This window comes from Eschrichtius robustus, chromosome 14, assembly GCF_028021215.1.
Source record: "Eschrichtius robustus isolate mEscRob2 chromosome 14, mEscRob2.pri, whole genome shotgun sequence".
In the NCBI taxonomy this organism is placed as follows: Eukaryota; Metazoa; Chordata; class Mammalia; order Artiodactyla; family Eschrichtiidae; genus Eschrichtius; species Eschrichtius robustus.
Window position 1 is genome coordinate 5,888,778 of NC_090837.1, and position 20,198 is coordinate 5,908,975.

At 50.7% G+C, this 20,198-nt stretch overlaps 1 protein-coding gene across 2 annotated transcripts in view; it reads left to right on the plus strand.

Moving 5' to 3' along the window:
- Positions 1 to 20,198, plus strand: part of SCARB1 (scavenger receptor class B member 1) — a 77,195-nt gene extending 56,997 nt beyond the window's left edge. Inside the window, exons 8-13 of one of the 2 annotated variants that reach the window (XM_068563347.1) lie at positions 2,966 to 3,084; positions 7,749 to 7,822; positions 11,303 to 11,354; positions 12,256 to 12,402; positions 15,570 to 15,698; positions 19,213 to 20,198. In XM_068563347.1, coding sequence (XP_068419448.1) covers positions 2,966 to 3,084; positions 7,749 to 7,822; positions 11,303 to 11,354; positions 12,256 to 12,402; positions 15,570 to 15,698 — 521 coding nt within the window. In that variant the 3' untranslated portion in view covers positions 19,213 to 20,198. The remainder of the gene's footprint in view (positions 1 to 2,965; positions 3,085 to 7,748; positions 7,823 to 11,302; positions 11,355 to 12,255; positions 12,403 to 15,569; positions 15,699 to 19,212) is intronic. The other variant, XM_068563348.1, reaches the window with a different exon arrangement.

The window sequence follows — 20,198 nt, forward strand, 5'->3', positions numbered from 1 at the left end:
GGTGGGGCCAGCACCCACATGACAGGAGGCTGAAAATAGGGGAGGGGCTTTATCGGGGTGTAGGTTCCAGGAGAAAGAGTGGGTGCTGGACAGGCAGAAACTACATATCCATCCACTGCCAAGGGCTAGGGATGAAAATCGCACTGCCTCATCTTAGCACATGTGCCAGAAGAACTTCAAAAGTGTAAGGGAATTATGTATGTGTTATGCAAATAAAAATTTTTCGTTTACGTTGAAAGAGACGTATGTACAGAGAGATGCCCAACTGACACGTGCACTTTGAAATTCCACCAAGTGATGGAGAAAGAGGACAGGAGTGACCCTCCCAGTGACTGGCCTGACTTCTGGCAGCACAGCTTTGCTTGCCTTTGGTGTTTATGTGAGCGGAATCATAAAGCATATATTCCTTTTTCTCTATTTCTGTCCTCTTTCACCCATTTTCGCATTGGTGAGGTCCATCCCTGTTGTTGTGGGTGCCCTCTTCCTTGCTGTATAGTATTCCACGGTGGGTCACACCTCCATTTCCTTAGCTCTTTTGCTGTTCACGGGCATCCGACGAGGTTCTGCCTGTTGACCATTACCCTAGTGCTGCTAAGAGCATTCTCATACATGTCTTTGGGTGCACCTGTGTCTGTATTTCTGTGGCATTTTATCTGAAGATAAGAAATACCCACACATTTCCCTTTCTGGGCCTTGAGAAGTTCTTGGACCCAGAGAACTCTTTCTCCTCCAACCTCTGTGCTGTGTAGGGTCCTTGCTCAGTGGAGGCCCTTAATCTGTGGTGATCCTGGGCAATTAGGTCTGGTTAGATGTGCCATAAAGCTATAAATTATCACTTATTACTTGGGTGTTGTCTCTCAGTCTGTTTGGAAATAAAATAGAAAGAAACACGTACATGCATGCATGCTATTAAAAAACCAAGCAAGGTGAAGCAAGGGAAGGTGATGGCAAATTGGTCCAGCCCATGTCAGTCTCCCCCTAACCCTGCCACCCCGGCCTTGGAGGCATGATGGGGCTTGTTTGAGATTCTCCGCCTTCAAGGGCCTGGCTCTGTGACTGCTTCCCTTACCAAGGGAGGTGGGGGTGGTCCTTGTGTTTGCTCTGTTGGTCTCCTTTCACAGTGGAGATGGGAGAATGGGAAACAGGGTTTTCCAAATTGCGAAACATTGTCCCTGGTGGTGCCCAAGACTTCAAAGGTCCAAAGTGGTAACTTTAAATAACATTGACTTACATGGTGAGAGAGGTCTTCTGCTTTCCATTCTCTTTCTGTCCTTCTGATCACCTCCAGAAGAAAGTACCTTTCTAACACTCGTCTATCTTTCTTTTTGACAGAGAAAGAGCAAGTCGCAGGGTCCAAGCCTCATGTAGGTCTCTAGTTAGAATCTACAACATTCATGCATTCACGTTGTATTTATTCCTATATTTATTTTCTAATTCTGGCAAGTGTTTGCCAGTTATGCCTCAGATAGCAAGCTCCTCCTTTAAAATACAGCTGTTTATGTAAAGCAATGGCAGTTGCTTCAGAGAAGCCCATTATGTAACAGGGCAGGGGGTATCTGGATATGGCAACACATCAAAGAGGTACTAGGATGAATAAATTAATGTTGAGAAGCATTAAGGCAATGAGTGTAAAAGGACTCTGGGAAAAATGAAGTCAGACAGCAGTTAAATCCCAGCTTTTATTCCAAACCAGTGCTTGGCTTTGCTAAGAAAAGCAGAAAGAATCTAGACCTCTGAGGTTGCCAGACACACATAAACAGGAATGCGGGTCACCTGGCTGGCAGCAGATGGGCTGCTGGTTTTAGGGAAGAAGACCTTGTGAGTTTTGTTTGTTTTTTCTTTCTTTTTTTCGTATCGAGGTGAAGTTCACGTAATCCGCAATTAGCCATTTTAAGGTGCACAAATTCAGTGACATTTAATACATTCAAAACGTTGTGCAGCCACCACCACGATCTAGTTCCAGAACCTTCTCATCAACCCAAAAGGAGACCCCGTACCCATTTACACTCACTCCCCGTCTCTCTGCCCCGGCCCCTGGCACCACCAGTCTGCGTTCTGTCTCTATGATTTGCCCGTTCTTGATCCTCGTCAGTTTTTGAGAGAGGCTTATTCTTTTCCTCATTGACCCATTGTCCATCAGGCCTGTTGTATGTTGTCCTGAGCACACGAGGATGCATTGCTGTTTGCCTTGCTTGGTCAGTTGATGGAGAGGTTCAGCCTCGGGTGTCTGGGTGTGAATTTCCCACCCAGAGGGACCCAAGTCAGTCCCTGTTCTCACACGTTGGCGTCCATCCCACAGACCAGCTGCTGGGAGAGAAGGAGCAAAACAGGTGTGTCTTCTCCCCTCCCGTGGACGTTAGGGAGACCTGGCTGCAGGTGTGCACACCTGAGCGTCTCTGATCATTGCCGTGTTGCCTGCAGAAGACAGTCCGGGCTGCTTGGCTTGGCGATCCAGATGCCCCTCGTCTCACCCAAGTTCAAGTCTTTCTATCCTCAACTCCCATCATTCCCCTCCAGGCACTGTCTGCTCCATAGGCACTGCGCATTTTCCCACCTCCCTGCGTCTGCTTCTGCCATCCCTTCCACCTGGAACGCCATTCCCTCACCTTCTCTGTCTGGCATCTTTGAGCCAGCTTCTCCTCCTTCCTTTGATCTCTCCTGCCAGAAGCAGCAGCTCCTATTTTACCATTCCTATGGCACCGAGCTTGTCCCCTGCTGGGTGGGTTCTGGTTCCTGGTGCCTCTTGGGCGCTTGGTAAATATTTACAGACCGAATGAATCCTCTCTGTCTAGCTATTGCTGTTTGCCTCTTGTCATCATCATGGGGGGGTGCACTGCAGGCAGTGGCTGTGTTTCATCACCTACGCACCCCCTTGCCCAGCTCAGGGTGTGACAGGGGCAGGTCTCTGGATGTGCCCACATGCTGTCTTCGTCTGACATCCCCTCTCTGCCCCTCTGCCTTCTAGACGCACCCTTATTTCTCTCCCATCCTCACTTCTACAACGCTGACCCAGTCCTGGCAGAGGCAGTGTCTGGCCTCCACCCTAACCCAGAAGAGCATTCCTTGTTCCTGGACATCCACCCGGTGAGCCCCTGCCTGTCAGCCTGTGGGTGGGCACGGGGATTTCTGTTTGGTGCACACTTGGATTTCTTCTCTCCCCACTAGGCACCAAGCTGTTCCAGGGTGGGGGTGATGGGAGGCCTGGATTTCTTTGGCAGTGATAGCTTCTAGGCTATCAAAGTTTGCCCTGACTTCATAGTGCAAGGACTTTATCCCTTTATAAGGGAATTGTCTCTATAAAAGGATTATGAGACAGTAAATTAATTAGGAATTATCAGCCTGCACATTAGCAAGAGGCAGCCCTCTGTCTGTGCCAACATACCATAAAGATCTTTAGGTACCGACAAGAGCCTGGAACATCTTGTGGATAAACTGGGTTCTGGGGAATTTGTCCTGTGTGTTGTTTTGTCTACAAACAGGGACCAGGAGGGTATCAGACCTGTACATGTGGCCCTCCCGTGGGCATGATTTTTACCCAGTTGCTTCTTTTCTTAGTGCCTCCGTTCACTGGAAATTTGCCCATTTGGACTCGGTGGCTTTTTATCATTGATTAAGTAAATTCTGTGAGTTTCTGTTTCCTGAGTGGACACTTGTGGTCTCCCCCACAGGCCTTTTTGGAAGCTCTTCTACCTGGTGCTGTTCCATGCCGTTTTCCTTGCTACTCCTCAGATTTTCTTAGCCTCTGACTCAATCCCCAGCCCCCAGCACTCCACCTTCTAGCTCTCTCTCTTTTTTTTTTTTCACTAAAAATCCAGGCTGGGACTTTCCTGGCGGTCCAGTGGTTAGGACTCCGTGCTCTCACTGCCGAGGGCGTGGGTTCAATCCCTGGTTGGGGAACTAAAATCCCGCAAGCCGTGCGGCTCGGCCAAATTAAAAAAATAAACAAAATAAAATAAAATAATATAAATAAAAATCCAGGCTAGTGAAGTCAGCTATGACCGCACACCCTTCACATTCAGCAGATATTTCTAGAATGCTCATTATGCTTCAGGCATAATTGTAGATTCTTCCACCCACACCAACTCATTTAATTGTCACAATAATCTGAGAGGTGGGCATTGCTATTCCCATTTTACAGACGGGGAAACTGTAGCCCAAATAGGTTAAGTGCTACAGCTAGTAAATGGGATTCTTGGCTCCATAAGGGAAAGGTCTGTTCTGTCTTGTTAATCGCTTGGATTCTAGTAGTTACCACAGAAGTACTAGTATCTCAGCAAACATGGGTTTGATTTACTGAGATATTAGTGCTTGAGAGTGAGTAAGGGATGAGGCCGAATTCAAACATAGGTCTTCTTTGTTTTTTAATTAAAAAAATTTTTATAATTTTAAAATTTTCTTTTTCTCTAAACCTGAATACTCAGTGGCATATGTCTGTTTTTTAAAAAAATTAATATACTTTCATTTTTGTTTGTTTGGCTGCACCATGCGGCATATGGGATCTTAGTTCCCCGACCAGGGATCGAACCGGCACCCCCTGCAGTGGAAGTGCTGATTCTTAACCACTGCACCGCTAGGGAAGTCCTTACTTTGGTTTTTTAGAATAGTTTTAGGCCTACAGAAAAACTGAGCAGAAAATACAGAGAGTTCCCAGACATCGTTTTCCCCTGGCACGAAATCTGTCACAGTCGATGAATGAATAATCATCGACTATTAATAATCGATCGACTAATAATCATCGACATGAATGAATAATAATATTATTATTATTATTATTAACTGTAGTCCGTAGCTTACATTAGGCTTCATTCTGTGTTGTTCAGGTTTATGGGTTTTGACAAATGCATCATGAGCTGTATCCACCATTACAGTCTCCTACAGAATGGTTTCACTGCCTTAAAAATCCCGTGTGTTCTACCCATTTATGCCCCTACTACCTTCACTCCCATCCAACCTTTGGCAGTGACTGATCTTTTACCGTCTCTATAGTTTTGCCTTTTCCAGAATGTCATATAGTTGGAACCATAGAGTATGTAGCCTTTTTTAAAAAATTGAAGTATAGTTGATGTACAATATTATACAAGTGACAGGTGTGTAATGTAGTGATTCACAATTTTTAAAGGGTATACTCCATTTACAGTTATTTAAAATATTGGCTGTACAAACAGGTGTTTTAATGCCCACTACATTCTGTCCTGTATTAATATGTAGTTAATTAAGTGGGTATTAATGAATTAAGTTGATAGTAATTTATTAATACGAATCTATTGCGTGCTCTATGTTAAATTCATTCTTTATTGTTAGATGTGTTAAGGCTTTTCCATACTGTCTTAAACTTTTAACCAGTTTTTAAAAGGCTTTTATTATAAAGCTAACAAATGGTTTTCCACTTTCTCTTTTAGTTCATTCACTTCACTGCTTCTCTCTCCCTCTCTCTCTCTCTCTCTCTCTCTCTCTCTCTATCTATCTGTTTCTCTCTCTCTGCTGGCTTCTGGGCATTCCAGCAAGAGCAAGATCTTTTCTCTGTTCTCACTGGTGACTTTCATTGTGCTGCGTGGATTTTCTTTTTTTCCCCACATTGAGGAAGAAACAGTTAAGTTTGGGAGGCTGGAGAGATGCAAACAGCTGTTTTGCAGCAGCCCATCAGCTGATGCAGAAGTAGACTTCTCCTACTTCTCATTTCAGATCAGAGACAGATGGGGAGAGGAAGTGGCCTTGGATTTTGTTGTCGATTTGGGGAGGATGGTCATGGGGTCAGTTTGCTGATTTCTGATCTCATTTGCCCGGAAAACAGAACGCCTGCTGGAAGCGGCTTCTCTGGTGCCTTCTTTTCTGCTCCTGAAACCGGGGGAGGGTGTGGTGACAGACGTGGGCTCACGGGTCCAGGTTTCTGTTCTGAGATTGCGGGGTGGTGGGGGACGGGCGGGGCTTTGCCCAAGAAGAGGTGACTGGACGGCAGCTGGAAGAACAGCCAAGGAGGGAAGGAGACACATTGCCTGGAGAAGGAAGTGGCCTGAGTGGAGACGCCAGAATGTAGAGTCTGGAAAGCAGGATGTGTCGGGGTCTCCAAGATCACCCCCAAGTTGGAGGATTTGCTAGGAGGACTCCCAGGACCCAGCATATGGTGGTACCCACAGCTGTGATGTATTGCAGTGAAGGACACAAGTCACAGTCAGCAAAGAGAAAGGCACATGGGGTGAAGTCTGGGGGAGCCAGGCACAGGCTCCCAGAGCCCTCTCCTGGTGGCGGGGGTCACACAGGACACCCTTCATTCCCCGTGTGAGGTGTCCTCTACCAGGGACGCCCAGTAGAGACTCAGTGCGCAGGGTTCTTACTGGGGCTGGTCATGTAGGCGCCGTCTACCTGGCACAGACCGAAACTCCCAGAAGGAAATCGGGTGTCAGCATAAACCACACTGTTTGTACAAACTGTCCTGGTACAGTGAGCCCCTCTTATCTGTCAGGGAGAGGTGGGAGCCCTCCTGAAATCCAGGATCCCAGACGCCAGCCAGGGACAACCTTGCTAGCAGGGCAGCCTCACACCTGCTTGCTCTTTTGCACACGGGTGATCTCACTCCCGTCCCACCGGGTTCTCAAGTTCAAACTCTACCCCGTCCTGGGAGCATGGCCTTTGGCCAGTTGCTCTGTGCCCCTGGGGTCCAAAAGAGCTCAGGATGCCAGGCTATATTGGAAGATAATGCCCTCTCCCGCTGGTGTATGTGATAACACAGCATTCATGGCTCTGAGTGTGGCCGTCTTGCATCCCTTATTTTGCCCTTGCAGAAACCCTGTGAGGTGGGCAGAATTGTCTCCACTTTCTAGATGAGGAGAGTCTCAGCTAAGAAGCAGCAGTCTGTCCTCAAACCTAGGTTCCTTTCCACTCTCATTTCCTGACATCATTCTGGAAGCACCTTCCTGGTTTTGGTCCTATATGTGTGTCACTTTTTGTGTTATTGACTTACTACTTAAAAAAAAAATGATCTGATCAAAAAAAAAAATCCTGCACAAAGGAAGCTTTCTATCATGACCTCAAATTGGAAATTAAAAATTTCTCTAAATAGGGAATTCTCTGGCGGCCCAGTGGTTAGGACTCCGCGCTTCCACAGCAGGGGGCGCGGGTTCGATCCCTGGTCGGGGGACCAAGATCCCGCAAGCTGTGCGGCACCGCCAAAGAAAAAAAAATCTCCAAGTAAAGAACGCACAATATCACTAGGCTCTCTGTAAAATACCGTCGCCTGCCCTTGGCACGAGCCTGAGGCCAGCTCTGTTGAAATGGAGATTGGGTGGAGGTGTATTGCAGAGGCACTAGGGGCCGAGCAAGCTCCCTGCAGACTTGCTCTTTGAGACGCTGGTGGGGAGGGAATGGGGGGTGAAAGGAGAAGATAGTGACTTTATTAACATGCAAATCTATTTTATTTTATTTGGAGGCTGGAGGGAGGGGCGATGACTGGGAAATGTCCTTCTGCACTGGGGGATGCACTGTGCAAGAGAACAGATGGAAAGGGTTAGTTTTTTTTTCCATCCAGAGCGAGGCTGGCTCACCAGAGGGGATCCCTCAAGGTTATGGACATAAGAGCCATTTGGGGAACATGTGTTTACCCGTCAGGGCTTTGAGTGGGTAGCGGAAGCCCCATCGGATGGGCAGTTCATTTGGGATATGCACCCTCTTGAGCGTGACCAGGGAGAGAGCTGTTTGAAGGGGTCCCCAGGGCTCCAGGGAAGCCAGGCCCCTCACTGTTCTTGTTGCTGCAGGTCACCGGAATCCCCATGAACTGCTCTGTGAAACTGCAGCTGAGCCTCTACATTAAGTCTGTGAAAGGCATCGGGTGAGTGGCGTCTGGGAGCCCCGGGCTGCCTTGCTGTTGAGAGATCAGGGACTCGGGACTCTGGCCATGTCCTTGGGAACCTGGCATCTGGGGAGACAGATGGTCCTTCGGGATGTGGAATCTGGTCCCTGCCCCTTGAACCCCTGAGGGGGGGGGTCTTAGCTCTCAGCCAAGCCCAAACTGCATCCTGACATCCCTGCCCTGTTCTCTCTTGACATTTGTCCCCCAAATTAGCCAGACTCTTCCATCCAAGCTGTTTCCCGTTCGACAGAGTAGCAAAAATTAAATCCTGCCAAAACCAAGTGTTTGAAAATGGAAACTTAGCAAACAGTCTTCTGAAGTGAGACCATTCACTTGACGGGAGGAATTCTTTAAGCACTGGTTTTCTTTTTTTGAGTTGGTTTTCAGTAACAGCTTTATCAAGATTTAATTCACACAGTATAAAACTCACCCTTTAAAAATGCACAGTTCGGTGATTTGTAGGATATTCACAGAGTTGGGCAGCACCACCCCAATCAATTTTGAAACATTTCCATCCACCCCCTCAAAAGAAACCCCACACCCTTCAGCAGTCACTGCCCATTTCCCCAGCCCCAGGCAACCCTTAATTTACTTTCTGTTCCTGTGGATTTACCTATTCTGGCCATATCATGCGAATAGAATTATATGTGTCTGGCTTTTTTCACTTAACATGGTGTTTTCAAGGTTCATCCATGTGGTGGCCTGTGTCACTGCTTCATTCCATTTTATGGCTGAATAACATTCCATTGCATGGAAAGACCATGTTTTTATTCATCAGTTGATGGACACTTGGGTTGTTTCGACTTTTCGGCCATTATGAATAGTGCCGCTTTGAATATTTATAAGTTTCTGTGTGGATGTATGTTTTCTCTTGGGTAGATACCTTGCAGCAGAATTGCTGGGTCATATGGTGACTCTATGTTTAAGAGTCTGAGGAGCCGCCAGACTTTTCCAGGGCGGCTGCGACATTTTACATTCCCACCAGCAGCGTGGGAGGTGCCAGTGTCTCTACATCCTTGCCAGCTCTTGTTATAACATCGAGTTAGGATGGAGCTGGGTGAGGGGGCACACTGGTCGTTACGTCAGGGTCTGTACTTCTTTATTGAAAAAAATCTTTTTGGTCGCACCGTGTGGCACGCGGGATCTTAGTTCCCCAACGCGGGATCTTAGTTCCCCAACCAGGGATCGAACCCGTGTCCCCTGCCTTGGAAGCACGGCGGAGTCTTAACCTCTGGACCACCAGGGAAGTCCCCTGTACTTCTTAGCATATTTGAAATAGTTTCATTTAAAAAAAAATTTCCCCAGGAAGATTCCTGGGCTGCAGGAACGAGAGCATGTGTTTGGCTTTGTGAGCCGCCTCTCAGCTGGAAGGAATAACACTCTGTCTGGGCGTGGGGAGGATCACCAGTGCAGCCCATCCCTGCTCCCCCACTAGCTTTTCAGTTTTACATTTTGAGGCTGCTCAGGGAGTTTGTTCCTGAAGCATTTGTGGCTGGTGAAACGGCCCCACGCGTGCATTAGGCGTCTGCTGCCCAGACTTGAGCTCCACGGGGCTGCTGTCACTCAGTGCCTGGTCTGCTCATTTGGATGTGCAGGGCCTGCAGGTGACTAAGAGGAGCCCAGTGGGGATGGGGCCGAGGGCCAGCCTCTGTCCAGCAGCAGGGCCCGTGCCCTCAGTGTGGCCCACATCCTATGCATTTGCAAATGCATTTTTCAAAATCTGGATTTGAACACACGCTCTCTCGGTTTCACCTGTTGGGAGTTCATGCAGATTTTTGACAAATGCGGCTCAAGCCAGCAGTCTGTCTGGGTGGCTGGATTCCGCCTGCTGGTGGCCATGAACCACCACCCTGATGTCTCTGGGCCTCTGTGTTCCCATCTGTTCGGAACCGAGGCCGCACAGCTGCCTGGCGGCCCCTGCGGGCTGGGATGGTGGTCTCGAGGGCGGTGGTCTAACAGCAGTGCTGGTCAGCACCCCCGAGGGCTCTTGAGGAGCCCACGTGGGAGAAGTCCGGAGACACCGCCGCCGCCCGGAAGCAGAGCTGTCTAGCTGTGACTTGTCTGAGGAACTTTTGTGCTGTTTGCTCACAAGATAAAGGCAGCAGGGTTGCACACTCTGTGCCTTCGATTTACATCAGTTCTTACAAACTCAGATTAAAGAGGCTAAAGTGAAGGGGACGCGCCATTGTATTTCCAGAGCGTTCTCCGTGTCTGTCTCCTCTGTAGGTGATACGGTGTAAATTCATTTCACTGCACAATACTCTACTGAATAAGCGCGTTTTGAGAATTGTGACTGAGGATTTTGACCTTTTGTGCTGACTCTGGTCCTGTCCCCTGAGAGAGTGCCAGCTGCCCTCCAGCTGTGCCTTCTTTAAGCAGACCCGAGAATGGTGAAGTTACAGAATGTTTGTTTGTCCAGTTGTTTGCTGGCATTTGACGACAAGACAACAATAGTAAACATCGAGCACTATATGTTTTTTGTTTTTTTTTTTTTGGCTGTGCCACACAGCTTGTGGGATCTCATTTCCCTGACCAGGGATTGAACCCAGGCCACAGTAGTGAAAGCCCAGAATCCTAACCACTAGGCCACCAGGGAACTCCCCTAGAGCACTTTTTATATGCTGGGTATTTTTCTTGGTGTCGCGTTCCGTCCTCACTAGAGCCCTGTGAGGAGTTCCATTATAATCCCCGTTTTACAGAGGAGGAACAGAGAGGGTAAATAGCATGCCCAAGGTCACACAGCTGTCTAGCAGCTGACTGTGTCGGGGGTCCCCAAGACCACTCTCAGGTTTGATGATTCACTGGGAAGACTCAGAGGACCCAGCATGTAGTTATACTCACGGCTGTGATTTATTACAGAGAAAGGATTCAAAACATAATTGGCAAAGGGAAAAGGCTCACAGGGTGAAGTCTGGGGAAAGCAGGCACAGGCTTCTAGAGCCCTCTCCCAGGAGGGTCACACCAGGACACGCTTCATTCCCCCGGTGACAAGTTGTGACAACACGTGTGAAGTGTCTCCTACCAGAGATGCCCAGTAGAAACTCAGCACCCCGGGTGTTTACTGGGGGGGTGGTCACGTAGGCACCTTTTGCTTGGCATGGACCCAGATTCCAGACTCCCCAAAGGAAAGCGGGTGATCAGCGTAAACCGTGTTGTTTGTTAGCTGGGCGTATTGCCATCCTGAATAAAATTGCGATTCTGTTTCCAAAAAAGAACAAATGGATATCAGCTAGGTCGCCTGGCAGCCCCTCCACGTAAGAATTTTTCATTTAAAAAGATATTGTTGGATTGTCAGGTTGCGCCCCGTCAGGAGATGCCCATTCCTCAAGCCCATGCCGATCAAGTTGCTGCAACATCAAATCCCTCCTGACCCTGGGGCTTCCGATCACAGGTCCAGAGCTGTCTGATCTAAGACACCCCGAAAAAACTTCTCACTTGCTTGGTCTCGCTTATTTCCAGACAAACTGGGAAGATCGAGCCGGTGATCCTGCCACTGATGTGGTTTGGAGAGGTAAGGCTGCTTCCCTCTCCCTGGGTACTGGGCACCCGAGGGCGTGGTGTCTGATGCCTCAGTGAGGAGTTGCTGTGGGCATTTGGGGCAGGAGGCTGTGTGTGGTGGGGAGGCTGGGCTGGGGTAGCTGGACTGAGTGATGCCAAACCATCTGTTAGAAACTTCGCCCTCTCCAAGAGCTTTATGTCAGTTATCCCACTGGGTTGAAAGGATCACATGAGATGAGGAACACAGGAGCTGCATGAAACTGTGAAGTCCCTGGTCAGGGTGTAAAATAATTTTGTTAATGCACGTGGCCCCTTCTCCTGAGATGAAGGGAAGTTGGTTTTCAGGGTGTCAACTTTTTATTGAAATTTCTTCTCTCCCAGCTTTTCAGGGTTCCTTCTGGCTTAGCTCGTTTTAAATCAGGGTGAGCTAACAGCTGGAACAGACAGCCTCCAAATGTCAAGTTCACTTCCCACTCACATCACAGTCTGATGGGGGGCAGGCGGAGCTCTGCTCCACGCAGACATTCAGGGGCATCCAGGCTCCTTCCATCTTCTGGTCCTGCCCTCTTGGAGATCTTCAGAATCCGTCTCCATTCAGTAAATTGGGAAAGAGATGGAGAGAATCACGTGGGAGCCAGGCGTGGAAGTTGTAGCATCGCTGTGCCCCCATCCCATTGGCCAGAACAGGTCACATGGGCCTGCCTAGCTGCAAGGGAGTCTGGGAAATGTAGTCCTGTTGTGCGGCCCCAGAGGAAATAGAGGCATGGCTGGCTCCATCCATCGCATGCTTTGGCCAGTGGGCTTAAGATGGGGAAGGGGTTGGGGGACAGAGGGGTGTGGTGTGGGGTGGCATCTGCACCCTCGGCCCACAATATGTGGCACCAGTCCGTTTGTTTGTCCTTCTTCTTCCCCAGAGCGGGGCAATGGAGGGTGAGACCCTTCAGACGTTCTACACCCAGCTGGTGTTGATGCCCAAGGTGCTGCATTATGCCCAGTACGTGCTCCTTGCCCTGGGCTGCGTCCTGCTGCTCATCCCCATCGTCTACCAAATCCGGAGCCAAGTAGGTGGTGGCCAGAGCATGGCCGGGGCCGAGTGGCCCCTTGCTTGCCTGCTTGGGGGAAGGAGGGGCTCAGATCAGATCCCCCAGCCGTCCCTTCCTGCTGTGCCCACGGACACCTTCAGCTTGCAGCCCACCTCGGGCGGCAGTCCTAGGTCTCTGCCTGGGCTGGGAAGCTGTTGCTGCCTCCTTGCTTCCCTTGCATATTCTGTTACCACTTCTCTGCCTATTCTGGGAGGCCTGGGGACCCTCCCTTGGAGGGGCTGCAGGTGGTTTTGGATCATGAGACCTGGTACTTGAACGGTTTGTTCTTCAAGTCAGCAGCTGCTGGCTTTCAGGCTCTGGCAGGCACAGGGCATACGACAGCGAACAAGGCAGTTCCTACTCTGGGGGAAGGGGGGTGCGGGGACTGGCATTCTAGTTGGAAAGACAGGTGGAAACCAAGTAAATAAACAGAAGAGATGATTTCACCGATGATAAAGATGATAGAAAATGTGATGGGCTTAGGGCAGTGCTGTCCGATACAAATACAACATGAGCCACGTGTGTGATTTTAAATTTAAATTTTCTAATAGCCACCTTAAGTAAAAGGGAATTAATTTTAATCATATCTTTTATTTAACCCAAATATATCCAAAATATCAATATGACCATGTCAACCTGTAATCAATATAAAAAATATAAAGTTTTTACATTTTTTTTTGGGTTAAGTCCTTGGAATCTGGTGTGTATTTTACATTTACAGCAGGTTTTGACTGGGACTCGCCCCTTTTCAAAGCCTCAACGGCCATATGTAGCTACCAAACTGGACACCGCAGCATCCAAGGGGGTTGGGGACAACTATAGAGATAATGTCAGAAAAGCTTTCTCAGAAGAGGTTGAATTTAAGCCTAGAAGTGAATGCTCAGCACAGAGTCAGGGAAAGAGTGCTCCAGGTGGAGGAATGGCCAGTGCAAAGGCCCTGAGGCAGGGATGGGTGAGGTGTGTTGGAGGCTCCCGCAGGGCCAGAGTGGCTGGAGGGGAGTGGGCATGGGGGCAGCGGGGGGAGGAGGTTGTGTCTGAGAGGCCGACGTAGGTCATGCCTGGTCCTGTAATGCAGGGTGAGCAGCTTGGAACTGATTCTGGGGGTGACGGGAAGCTGTTGGAAGCTTTTAAGGAGAGGAGTGACTGGGCCAGTTAACGTGTGGCCACTTGGTCTTCTGATGGGAGAGCGGAAGCAGGGGCACCAGTGAAGAGGCCCAGGTGAGCGAGGATGGCGGCTTGGACCAGGATAGGAGCAGGTATTCGGGGAAGGGAGCGCAGATGGAGAAGAGCCCTGAAGAGCCAGCCCTGGGGCATCTACCATTCCGAGGCAGGAAAAAGAGGGGGCGACAACAAATACCCCCCTTTTGTTTGGCCGCGTTGTGCGGCATGCAGGATCTTAGTTCCCCAAATAAGAAACGAACCCATGCCCCCTGCAATGGAAGTGCATAGTCTTAACCACTGGACCACCAGGGAAGTTCCAACAAATACACCTTCTTGATTTGGCATCATTCATTCATTCATGGCATTCACTGACACCTTCACAGCTTATTGGAGGGGGTCACTGTGCACAGTTTTGGAGATACAGACACGAGTAGGATGTGAGCTCTGGAGACCAGGGGCCTTTAAGCAAGTTACTGCCGTCACATGGTGACAAGGCCTGTGGATGCAAGGCCCCTGGGGCAGCGGGGATGGGTGGGCAGCTACCTGGTGGACAGGGGACATGGCTCAGTGGCAGGGAGTCTTGAAAGGCCATTTTGAATCCATGAACCAGAACCTTCCCCCCCGGTGCCCCCTTCCCCCCGAGTTGTCCTGCAGCCACAGGCCTCAGCCTCGGTCGGGGGCTGCCCAGCTCCCCTGCTGCCCCTCGGGCCACCTGCAACGCCTGCTTTCTTGCTTTAGCTCTGGCAAACAGCTTTTTCTCTTTTTCCTCTTTCTCGGAGGCAGCTCGCACGCTTGCTTGCTTAAGTTGCTTGCTTGTTTGCTGGGGCGAGGATAAACCTTTCCAGGCTCTTAACCTGGGCTTTCAGACCCTTAACCTGATTTCCCTTCCAAATTCCCAATCCTTTGGGGGAAAAGGTTGGCACTGGTGTGAGGGTACCAGGGCCTCTGGTGTTTTGAGCCCCCGGTGAACGTTGGGGGCCCGGTCCTCTGTCACTGCCCCAGCCAGAGCAGAAGGGAACTCCCTAGGGTTTTTGGAATGAATTACGCTGGGAGGACAGGGGGGCCAGAAGCCCTAGCCCCCAACCCGTGGATGCCTCCCTGGGGCCAGCATCACCGTGGGTTTCCAGGAGTGAGGCCCAGGGGAGCAGCCGGTGAGGGGCTGGACCAGCCAGCCTCTGCCCTCTGTCTCTCCTAATGGTCCGTCATTAGGGGACCATTAGGGGACCATTAGGGGGGAGGGGGAGGGGGAAGATGCACAGTGTGAAAGCTTCCCTGCTTCACATCCCCCATCCGTGTCCCCCAAATCCGGTAAGAATATCATCATCTCTACTGACCATGGTTGAGGCACCCTCCCCTCAGGTTTTGCTGGAGGCCCAGCCGTTCAAATTTATCCCATTATGTATTTTTTGGTTTAGCGGGGGTTAGGCCTTACGTGTTTTTGTGTATCTGTCCTGATAGGGGAAAAAAAGAAAATAAAAAAAGAATGGCACGTCGTTAAACTCAACGTATTTTAATTTCTCTTCAGAGACATTTTTCTTGTCAAGTCATTTTTGAAAGAAAAAATTTTTTTTTTAGACAGAAATGTCGCTGTTTCTGGTCGATTTAAAATGCCACCTGCTAGCTCAGTCAGTAAGCATGAGACTCTTAAAACGCCACTTGCTTAGCTCTCTGAGTCTCGGCCAATCCACCTTGCCCAGCACGGCCCATCTCCCCTCCTTGATTCGGCCTAAATTTTCAGGCTGACAAACCCTTTTCAACTCAGCTTGCCGGTCTGACCAAACGTGTTTCCTGAAGATGCTCGTATTTCTGTCTTTGGTGAAAGATACCATCACTCCCCAAATCTCAGCCAACTCCAGTCATTAATGGTGGTTGGACTCTAAAAATTCTGTACCCCACCCTCTGCTTTTTGAAAATCGGAGAACCGTGTAAAAACCGTGTGTGTTCGGCTGCAACGTCAACTATAAATTAGCTTGGTTATCTTCTAGGAGAAGTGCTATTTATTTTGGAGTAGTAGTAAAAAGGGCTCAAAGGATAAGGAGGCCATTCAGGCCTATTCTGAATCCCTGATGACATCAGCTCCCAAGGGGACTGTACTGCAAGAAGCAAGACTGTAGGTGGGTACCAGGTAACGCCTCTCGCCCCCCCCATCCCCTCCCATAGTGAATAGAACTCTGGCGGCTTGAAACGCTTTGGATCTTACACATCTCTTCAGCCTGAACTTCACCTGGAGTGTCTACAGATTGAAAATACGTATTTGTATATTTTGCTGTCTTCTTACGTTCTGAGTGATCCCAGGCGTGGTAGGCGATGGAGGGTGGCTAGGGGGCTGGTGTCTTATTTGCAAGGTTGTCTTAGAAAGGCAGGATCGAGGTTTAGGTCTCAGCTGCTTCTCAAACCTCTGGTGCAATATAGACTTCTGGGAAAGTGTGCTAAAAATGCAGATCCACGGACATGCTTCTAGACCTCCTGGAATAGCATCATGGATGGGGCCCAGGAATCTGTATTTTAATGGCCCCCCCAACAGGATTCTGATGTAGATAAGTTTAAATAAATCCGGATGACTGGCCAAGAAAAAAGAATTTAGGCATCACCTGGGCACCAACTGTAGATCTAGGACTCGGTCTGAGGGTATGGTTGCCAGATTGAGCAAAAACAAACAAACAACCCCAAGAAACAACAACAACAAACGGATGCTCAGTTAAATGTGAATTTCAGGTAAACAGTGAATGCTTTTTAGCCTAAGTGCGTCCCATGAAATGATCAGGACATGCTTATACTGAAAAACTGTTTGTTGTTTACCTGAAATTCACGTTTAACTGGCTGCGCTCCTTTATCTGGCAGCCTACCTGAGGGAGAAGGAGGCTAGTGCCTTTGGGGGTTCACCTCCTGGGCTGTGTTCCTTTAGGTCTGAGGTCTTAGGAGAGCCGAGTCCCACCAGGGGATGTGACAGGCCGAGCTCTGGGCCCTACAGTTGGGGTTTGTTTGGGCAGGGGTGAGTTGCTCTATGGTTATACCTCTGATTATAGCTGTTATTTTGGTTTCTGAAAAATGCGCCACCCTCTCCAGCTTCTGGGGCTGGGCCTGCTCCGGTTTAAATAGCTTTCTTGAGAGCCACAGGCTGGGGATGAGGTGACAGCCCTACTCTTCTGGGACCAGTTGGCTGCTTCCAGTTTGCTTCGATTGCCAGGGCTGGAGGAGGAGACAAAATAGAACATGGGCGCTGGGCGTGGGTGTGTTTGCTGGCAGGTACTGCCAGCCCTGCAAGGAGCAGGAGGGAGGGAGAGCTGTGTCCCCCAGCCAGTCTCTGGGGGGCTCCTCCTGCCGATCTGGGGATAAGAGAGCCCGACCACGTCAGGGCTGAGTGTTAAGGGGGTGTCTTCCTGAGCTTGGGGGGCAGGGTGTCCTAGCTGGAGATGAGTCCCCCGTTTCCTTCCTCTCTCCCAGAATTCCTCTTGGGACGCCTTCCTGTGTACAATTTGGCCCCATTGGCACCCCTGCCCCCTTGCAGCCACGATTCCCTTCTGCAGAAACTTGCTTGGCGTTCTCGCGGTGCAGGGGTGGGGTCTTCAGGCACAGAGTTGGGGGTTATTCGCTTTTAGCACAGGTAGAGCTGGTGTTTGTGAGGTCTCAGCCCCATGGCTGCACCTCCCTGGACACAGCCAGGATGTCCTGCTCCCCGCCCCCCCAAAAATAAAAATAAAACAGAACAAAAACTGGAGTCCCTTCTTGATTTTACCAACAGAATCCAAATGTCAAGTTATCAGGGAAGTTTTTGATTAAAGAGATTCTACTGCCCTGTCTTCTGGAAGGCAGGTCAGCCTTCGGCCGGGATGAGACCCCTACCCCCAGTCACGTGTACTTGGGGAAGGCAGTGTCCTGGAGTGTCCTGTCGGGTCTGCTTTAGGGGGCCAGGCACCTGGGAAGCGGCCAGTGGTCCTGGAGACCTGGAGTCCCTGCAGCTCGGCCTCCAGCCTGTGCTGAGTCCCTGGGGGAGGTCCTATACCTTGCCCTGCGTCTGGGCATGGGGATGGCCTTGAGGGGCTGCTTTGCTCCAGGAAAGGGAGGACATGGGGCCTCCACTAGCCCAGAAGGGTGTTTTTATGTGAATAAGAAAAGACAGCCCCTCTGTGCAGACATGGCCTGCTTTAGGGCTGAGGGCTTGGCAGAGTACAACCCGTTTATACCCACTTGGCTGGGTGCCCTTGTGCAGTGAACAGCCTGGACAATGGTACTGGGCGGCCCTTCAGGGACATGTTCCAGGATCTCTCTTGCCGTCTCGTGAATCTTTCTCTCATGAATTCCAAGTCCTCATTCCTCAGTTAAACGGAAGTGTTAGGGAACAGGAGGAGGAGAGGGCGGAATCTGCCTCGGGTTCTGGTTCCTTGAGGGTTTGTACATGTGTCTTTCTTGGGAAGGCAGTTTCCCCTTTGCACTTTTGAGCGAGGCTTTCTCCAGTCGTGGCTCTCTGGGCCCACATCGCTAAGAATCCCCCCCTGACCCCCGCTGTCCCATGCTGCCTCTGTGTCGGGGGGGGGGGGCGGGTGTCGGCAGGGGCGCACGCCCACCCCTCCTCGCCCCTGGCTGGCATGTGGCTCGGTCCGGGGAAGCCTGAGCTCTGTCCCGGAGGAAAGGAGTCAGGAGTCCTCCACCCCTCCCCACCCCGAGTGGGGTTTGATTTACCCCACCCCGCGGCGAAGCAGGCCCCTGGGGGTTGTGAGCAAGGCCCAAGTGGGTAGGGGCGTCTGGGGTTTTCCGACCACAGCTGCTGGGCCAGGAAGCCTCTCCTTTCCTCGAGGGGAAGGAAGACAGAGGGCTTGGGGGGATGAAAAGTTGCCCCCAGCTCTTGTCTTCATGGCTACCTTTAAAATTGTCCTTAAATTGAGAAACGTAAAAACTAGACGAACTGCACTCTCTGAGTTCCCTCTCACCCAGACTCAACAACCCTGTTAACACTTTGTCGTATTTCACCTTTTCCCTGTGTGTCCTTTGCCCCCCTCGCCAAGTCCCACTGCCCCTCCCCCCTCTCCCCAGAGACATCCATCGCTAGGAATTTGGTGTTTGCATGTTTCTTCCCCTCTAAATCTGTATATATGTATCCATGAACGGTAGATAATTTTTAAAAAGCTTACCTCCGTGGTGTCAAACTATATGTATCACTCCGCAGCTGGATTTCCCCTCTTCAGTTTTCTGTGTGACAACTGTGTAGGTTGACTACCATCTTGTAACTCTGTCTTTTAAATGCCTTCTGATATCAGTGGACATTTAGGTGGTTTCCAGCTTTTCTGTGTTAACAGTATTGCTTATATAAGCCCTGGACTCCTTGCTGTGCCCTTCTCACTGTATTAGGCAAGTTCCTTAGGGTCTCAGTTTCCCCATCTCTAAGATGGGTGAGAGCAGGGCAAGATGGTGTTCCGTGAGATGAGGAGACCCTTTGTAGTGGAGTCCTAGGAGTCTGTAGGTCACTCCAGTCTTCTCTCATCTCGAGCTTGATGTGGGGGGGGGGGCTGCAGATGGGGGCTCCAAGGGGGGTTTCCATGCTGGTGGAGGATGTACAGGGGCGGGGCCGGGGTCTGGGCGGGGCTTGGTGGGCGGGGCTTAGTGATGCAGCGCCTCCCCTTTTCTCCACAGGGTCCCAAAGATGCCGCTAGCCAGCCCAGCCTGGCTACTCAGCCAGACCAGCTCTCCAGCCCTTACACCCCGCTTCTTCAGGACTCTCTCAGCGGACAGCCCACTAATCCCAAAGTCTGAGCCGCCCTCCTCCTGCTACCACATGCCTGTCGCACACTGCACACCCCCCCAGCACGTGTCCACGCGTGTGCACAGGTGTGTGCAGACACTCAGGGATGGAGTCGCTGCTGAGGGGACTTGGGGAGAGGTTCGTCAACAAGGACTGTTCCGGAACCTTCTCTCCAAGTGATCCATAGGCCCGACCACAGGTGTTGTGGGCACAGGGTCCCCTCCCTTGGGTGAGCCAGCCTGGGCTCTTAAGGGCTCAGGTCACCTCTCCTCAGCGGTCCTTTCCATCAGTCTTGAAACACTGCAGCCCCCGCCTGGTGGCTCGCCCAGGCAGGACAGGGCCTTTACTCCGAGGGGCTGGCCACTGTCCCGAAACCTAGCCCAGGAGTGCAGACTGCTTGTGCCCCAGCCAGGTGGGCAGCGGGCCGTGGCTCAGCGCCCAGCCCGGACGCAGAGCTGTGGCCACTGGACACCCATCTGGGCCTCAAAACGGAGATGCCTCCGACCACATCCTTAACCCCCTGCAGGATCGTGATCTCCCTGAAGTCTACACAGGCGCCGGATTTGGGTGTCTGGGCCCCTTCCCTCCAGCCTAAACTGACATCATCATGTATACTGAGCCGACCGCCCCGTGGCTGGGGTGGCGGGAGGCTGTGCCCCGAGCCGCCCCCAACCAGGGTCCTCAGCTGTTCGGTGCTGGGGCGGAGGTGGAGAGGCCCCGGGCCCATCAGCCTGGGTGTCTGGTCGGGTGACCCGTCTGCCCGGGGCTCCTGGTCTCCGGGGCAAACCTCTGTCTCTTTTCTACTGGAAGAGAAATGAATTTTATCATCTTTTAAAAATAATTCACAGTTGAAATAATAAACCTTTTTAAAAAGTGA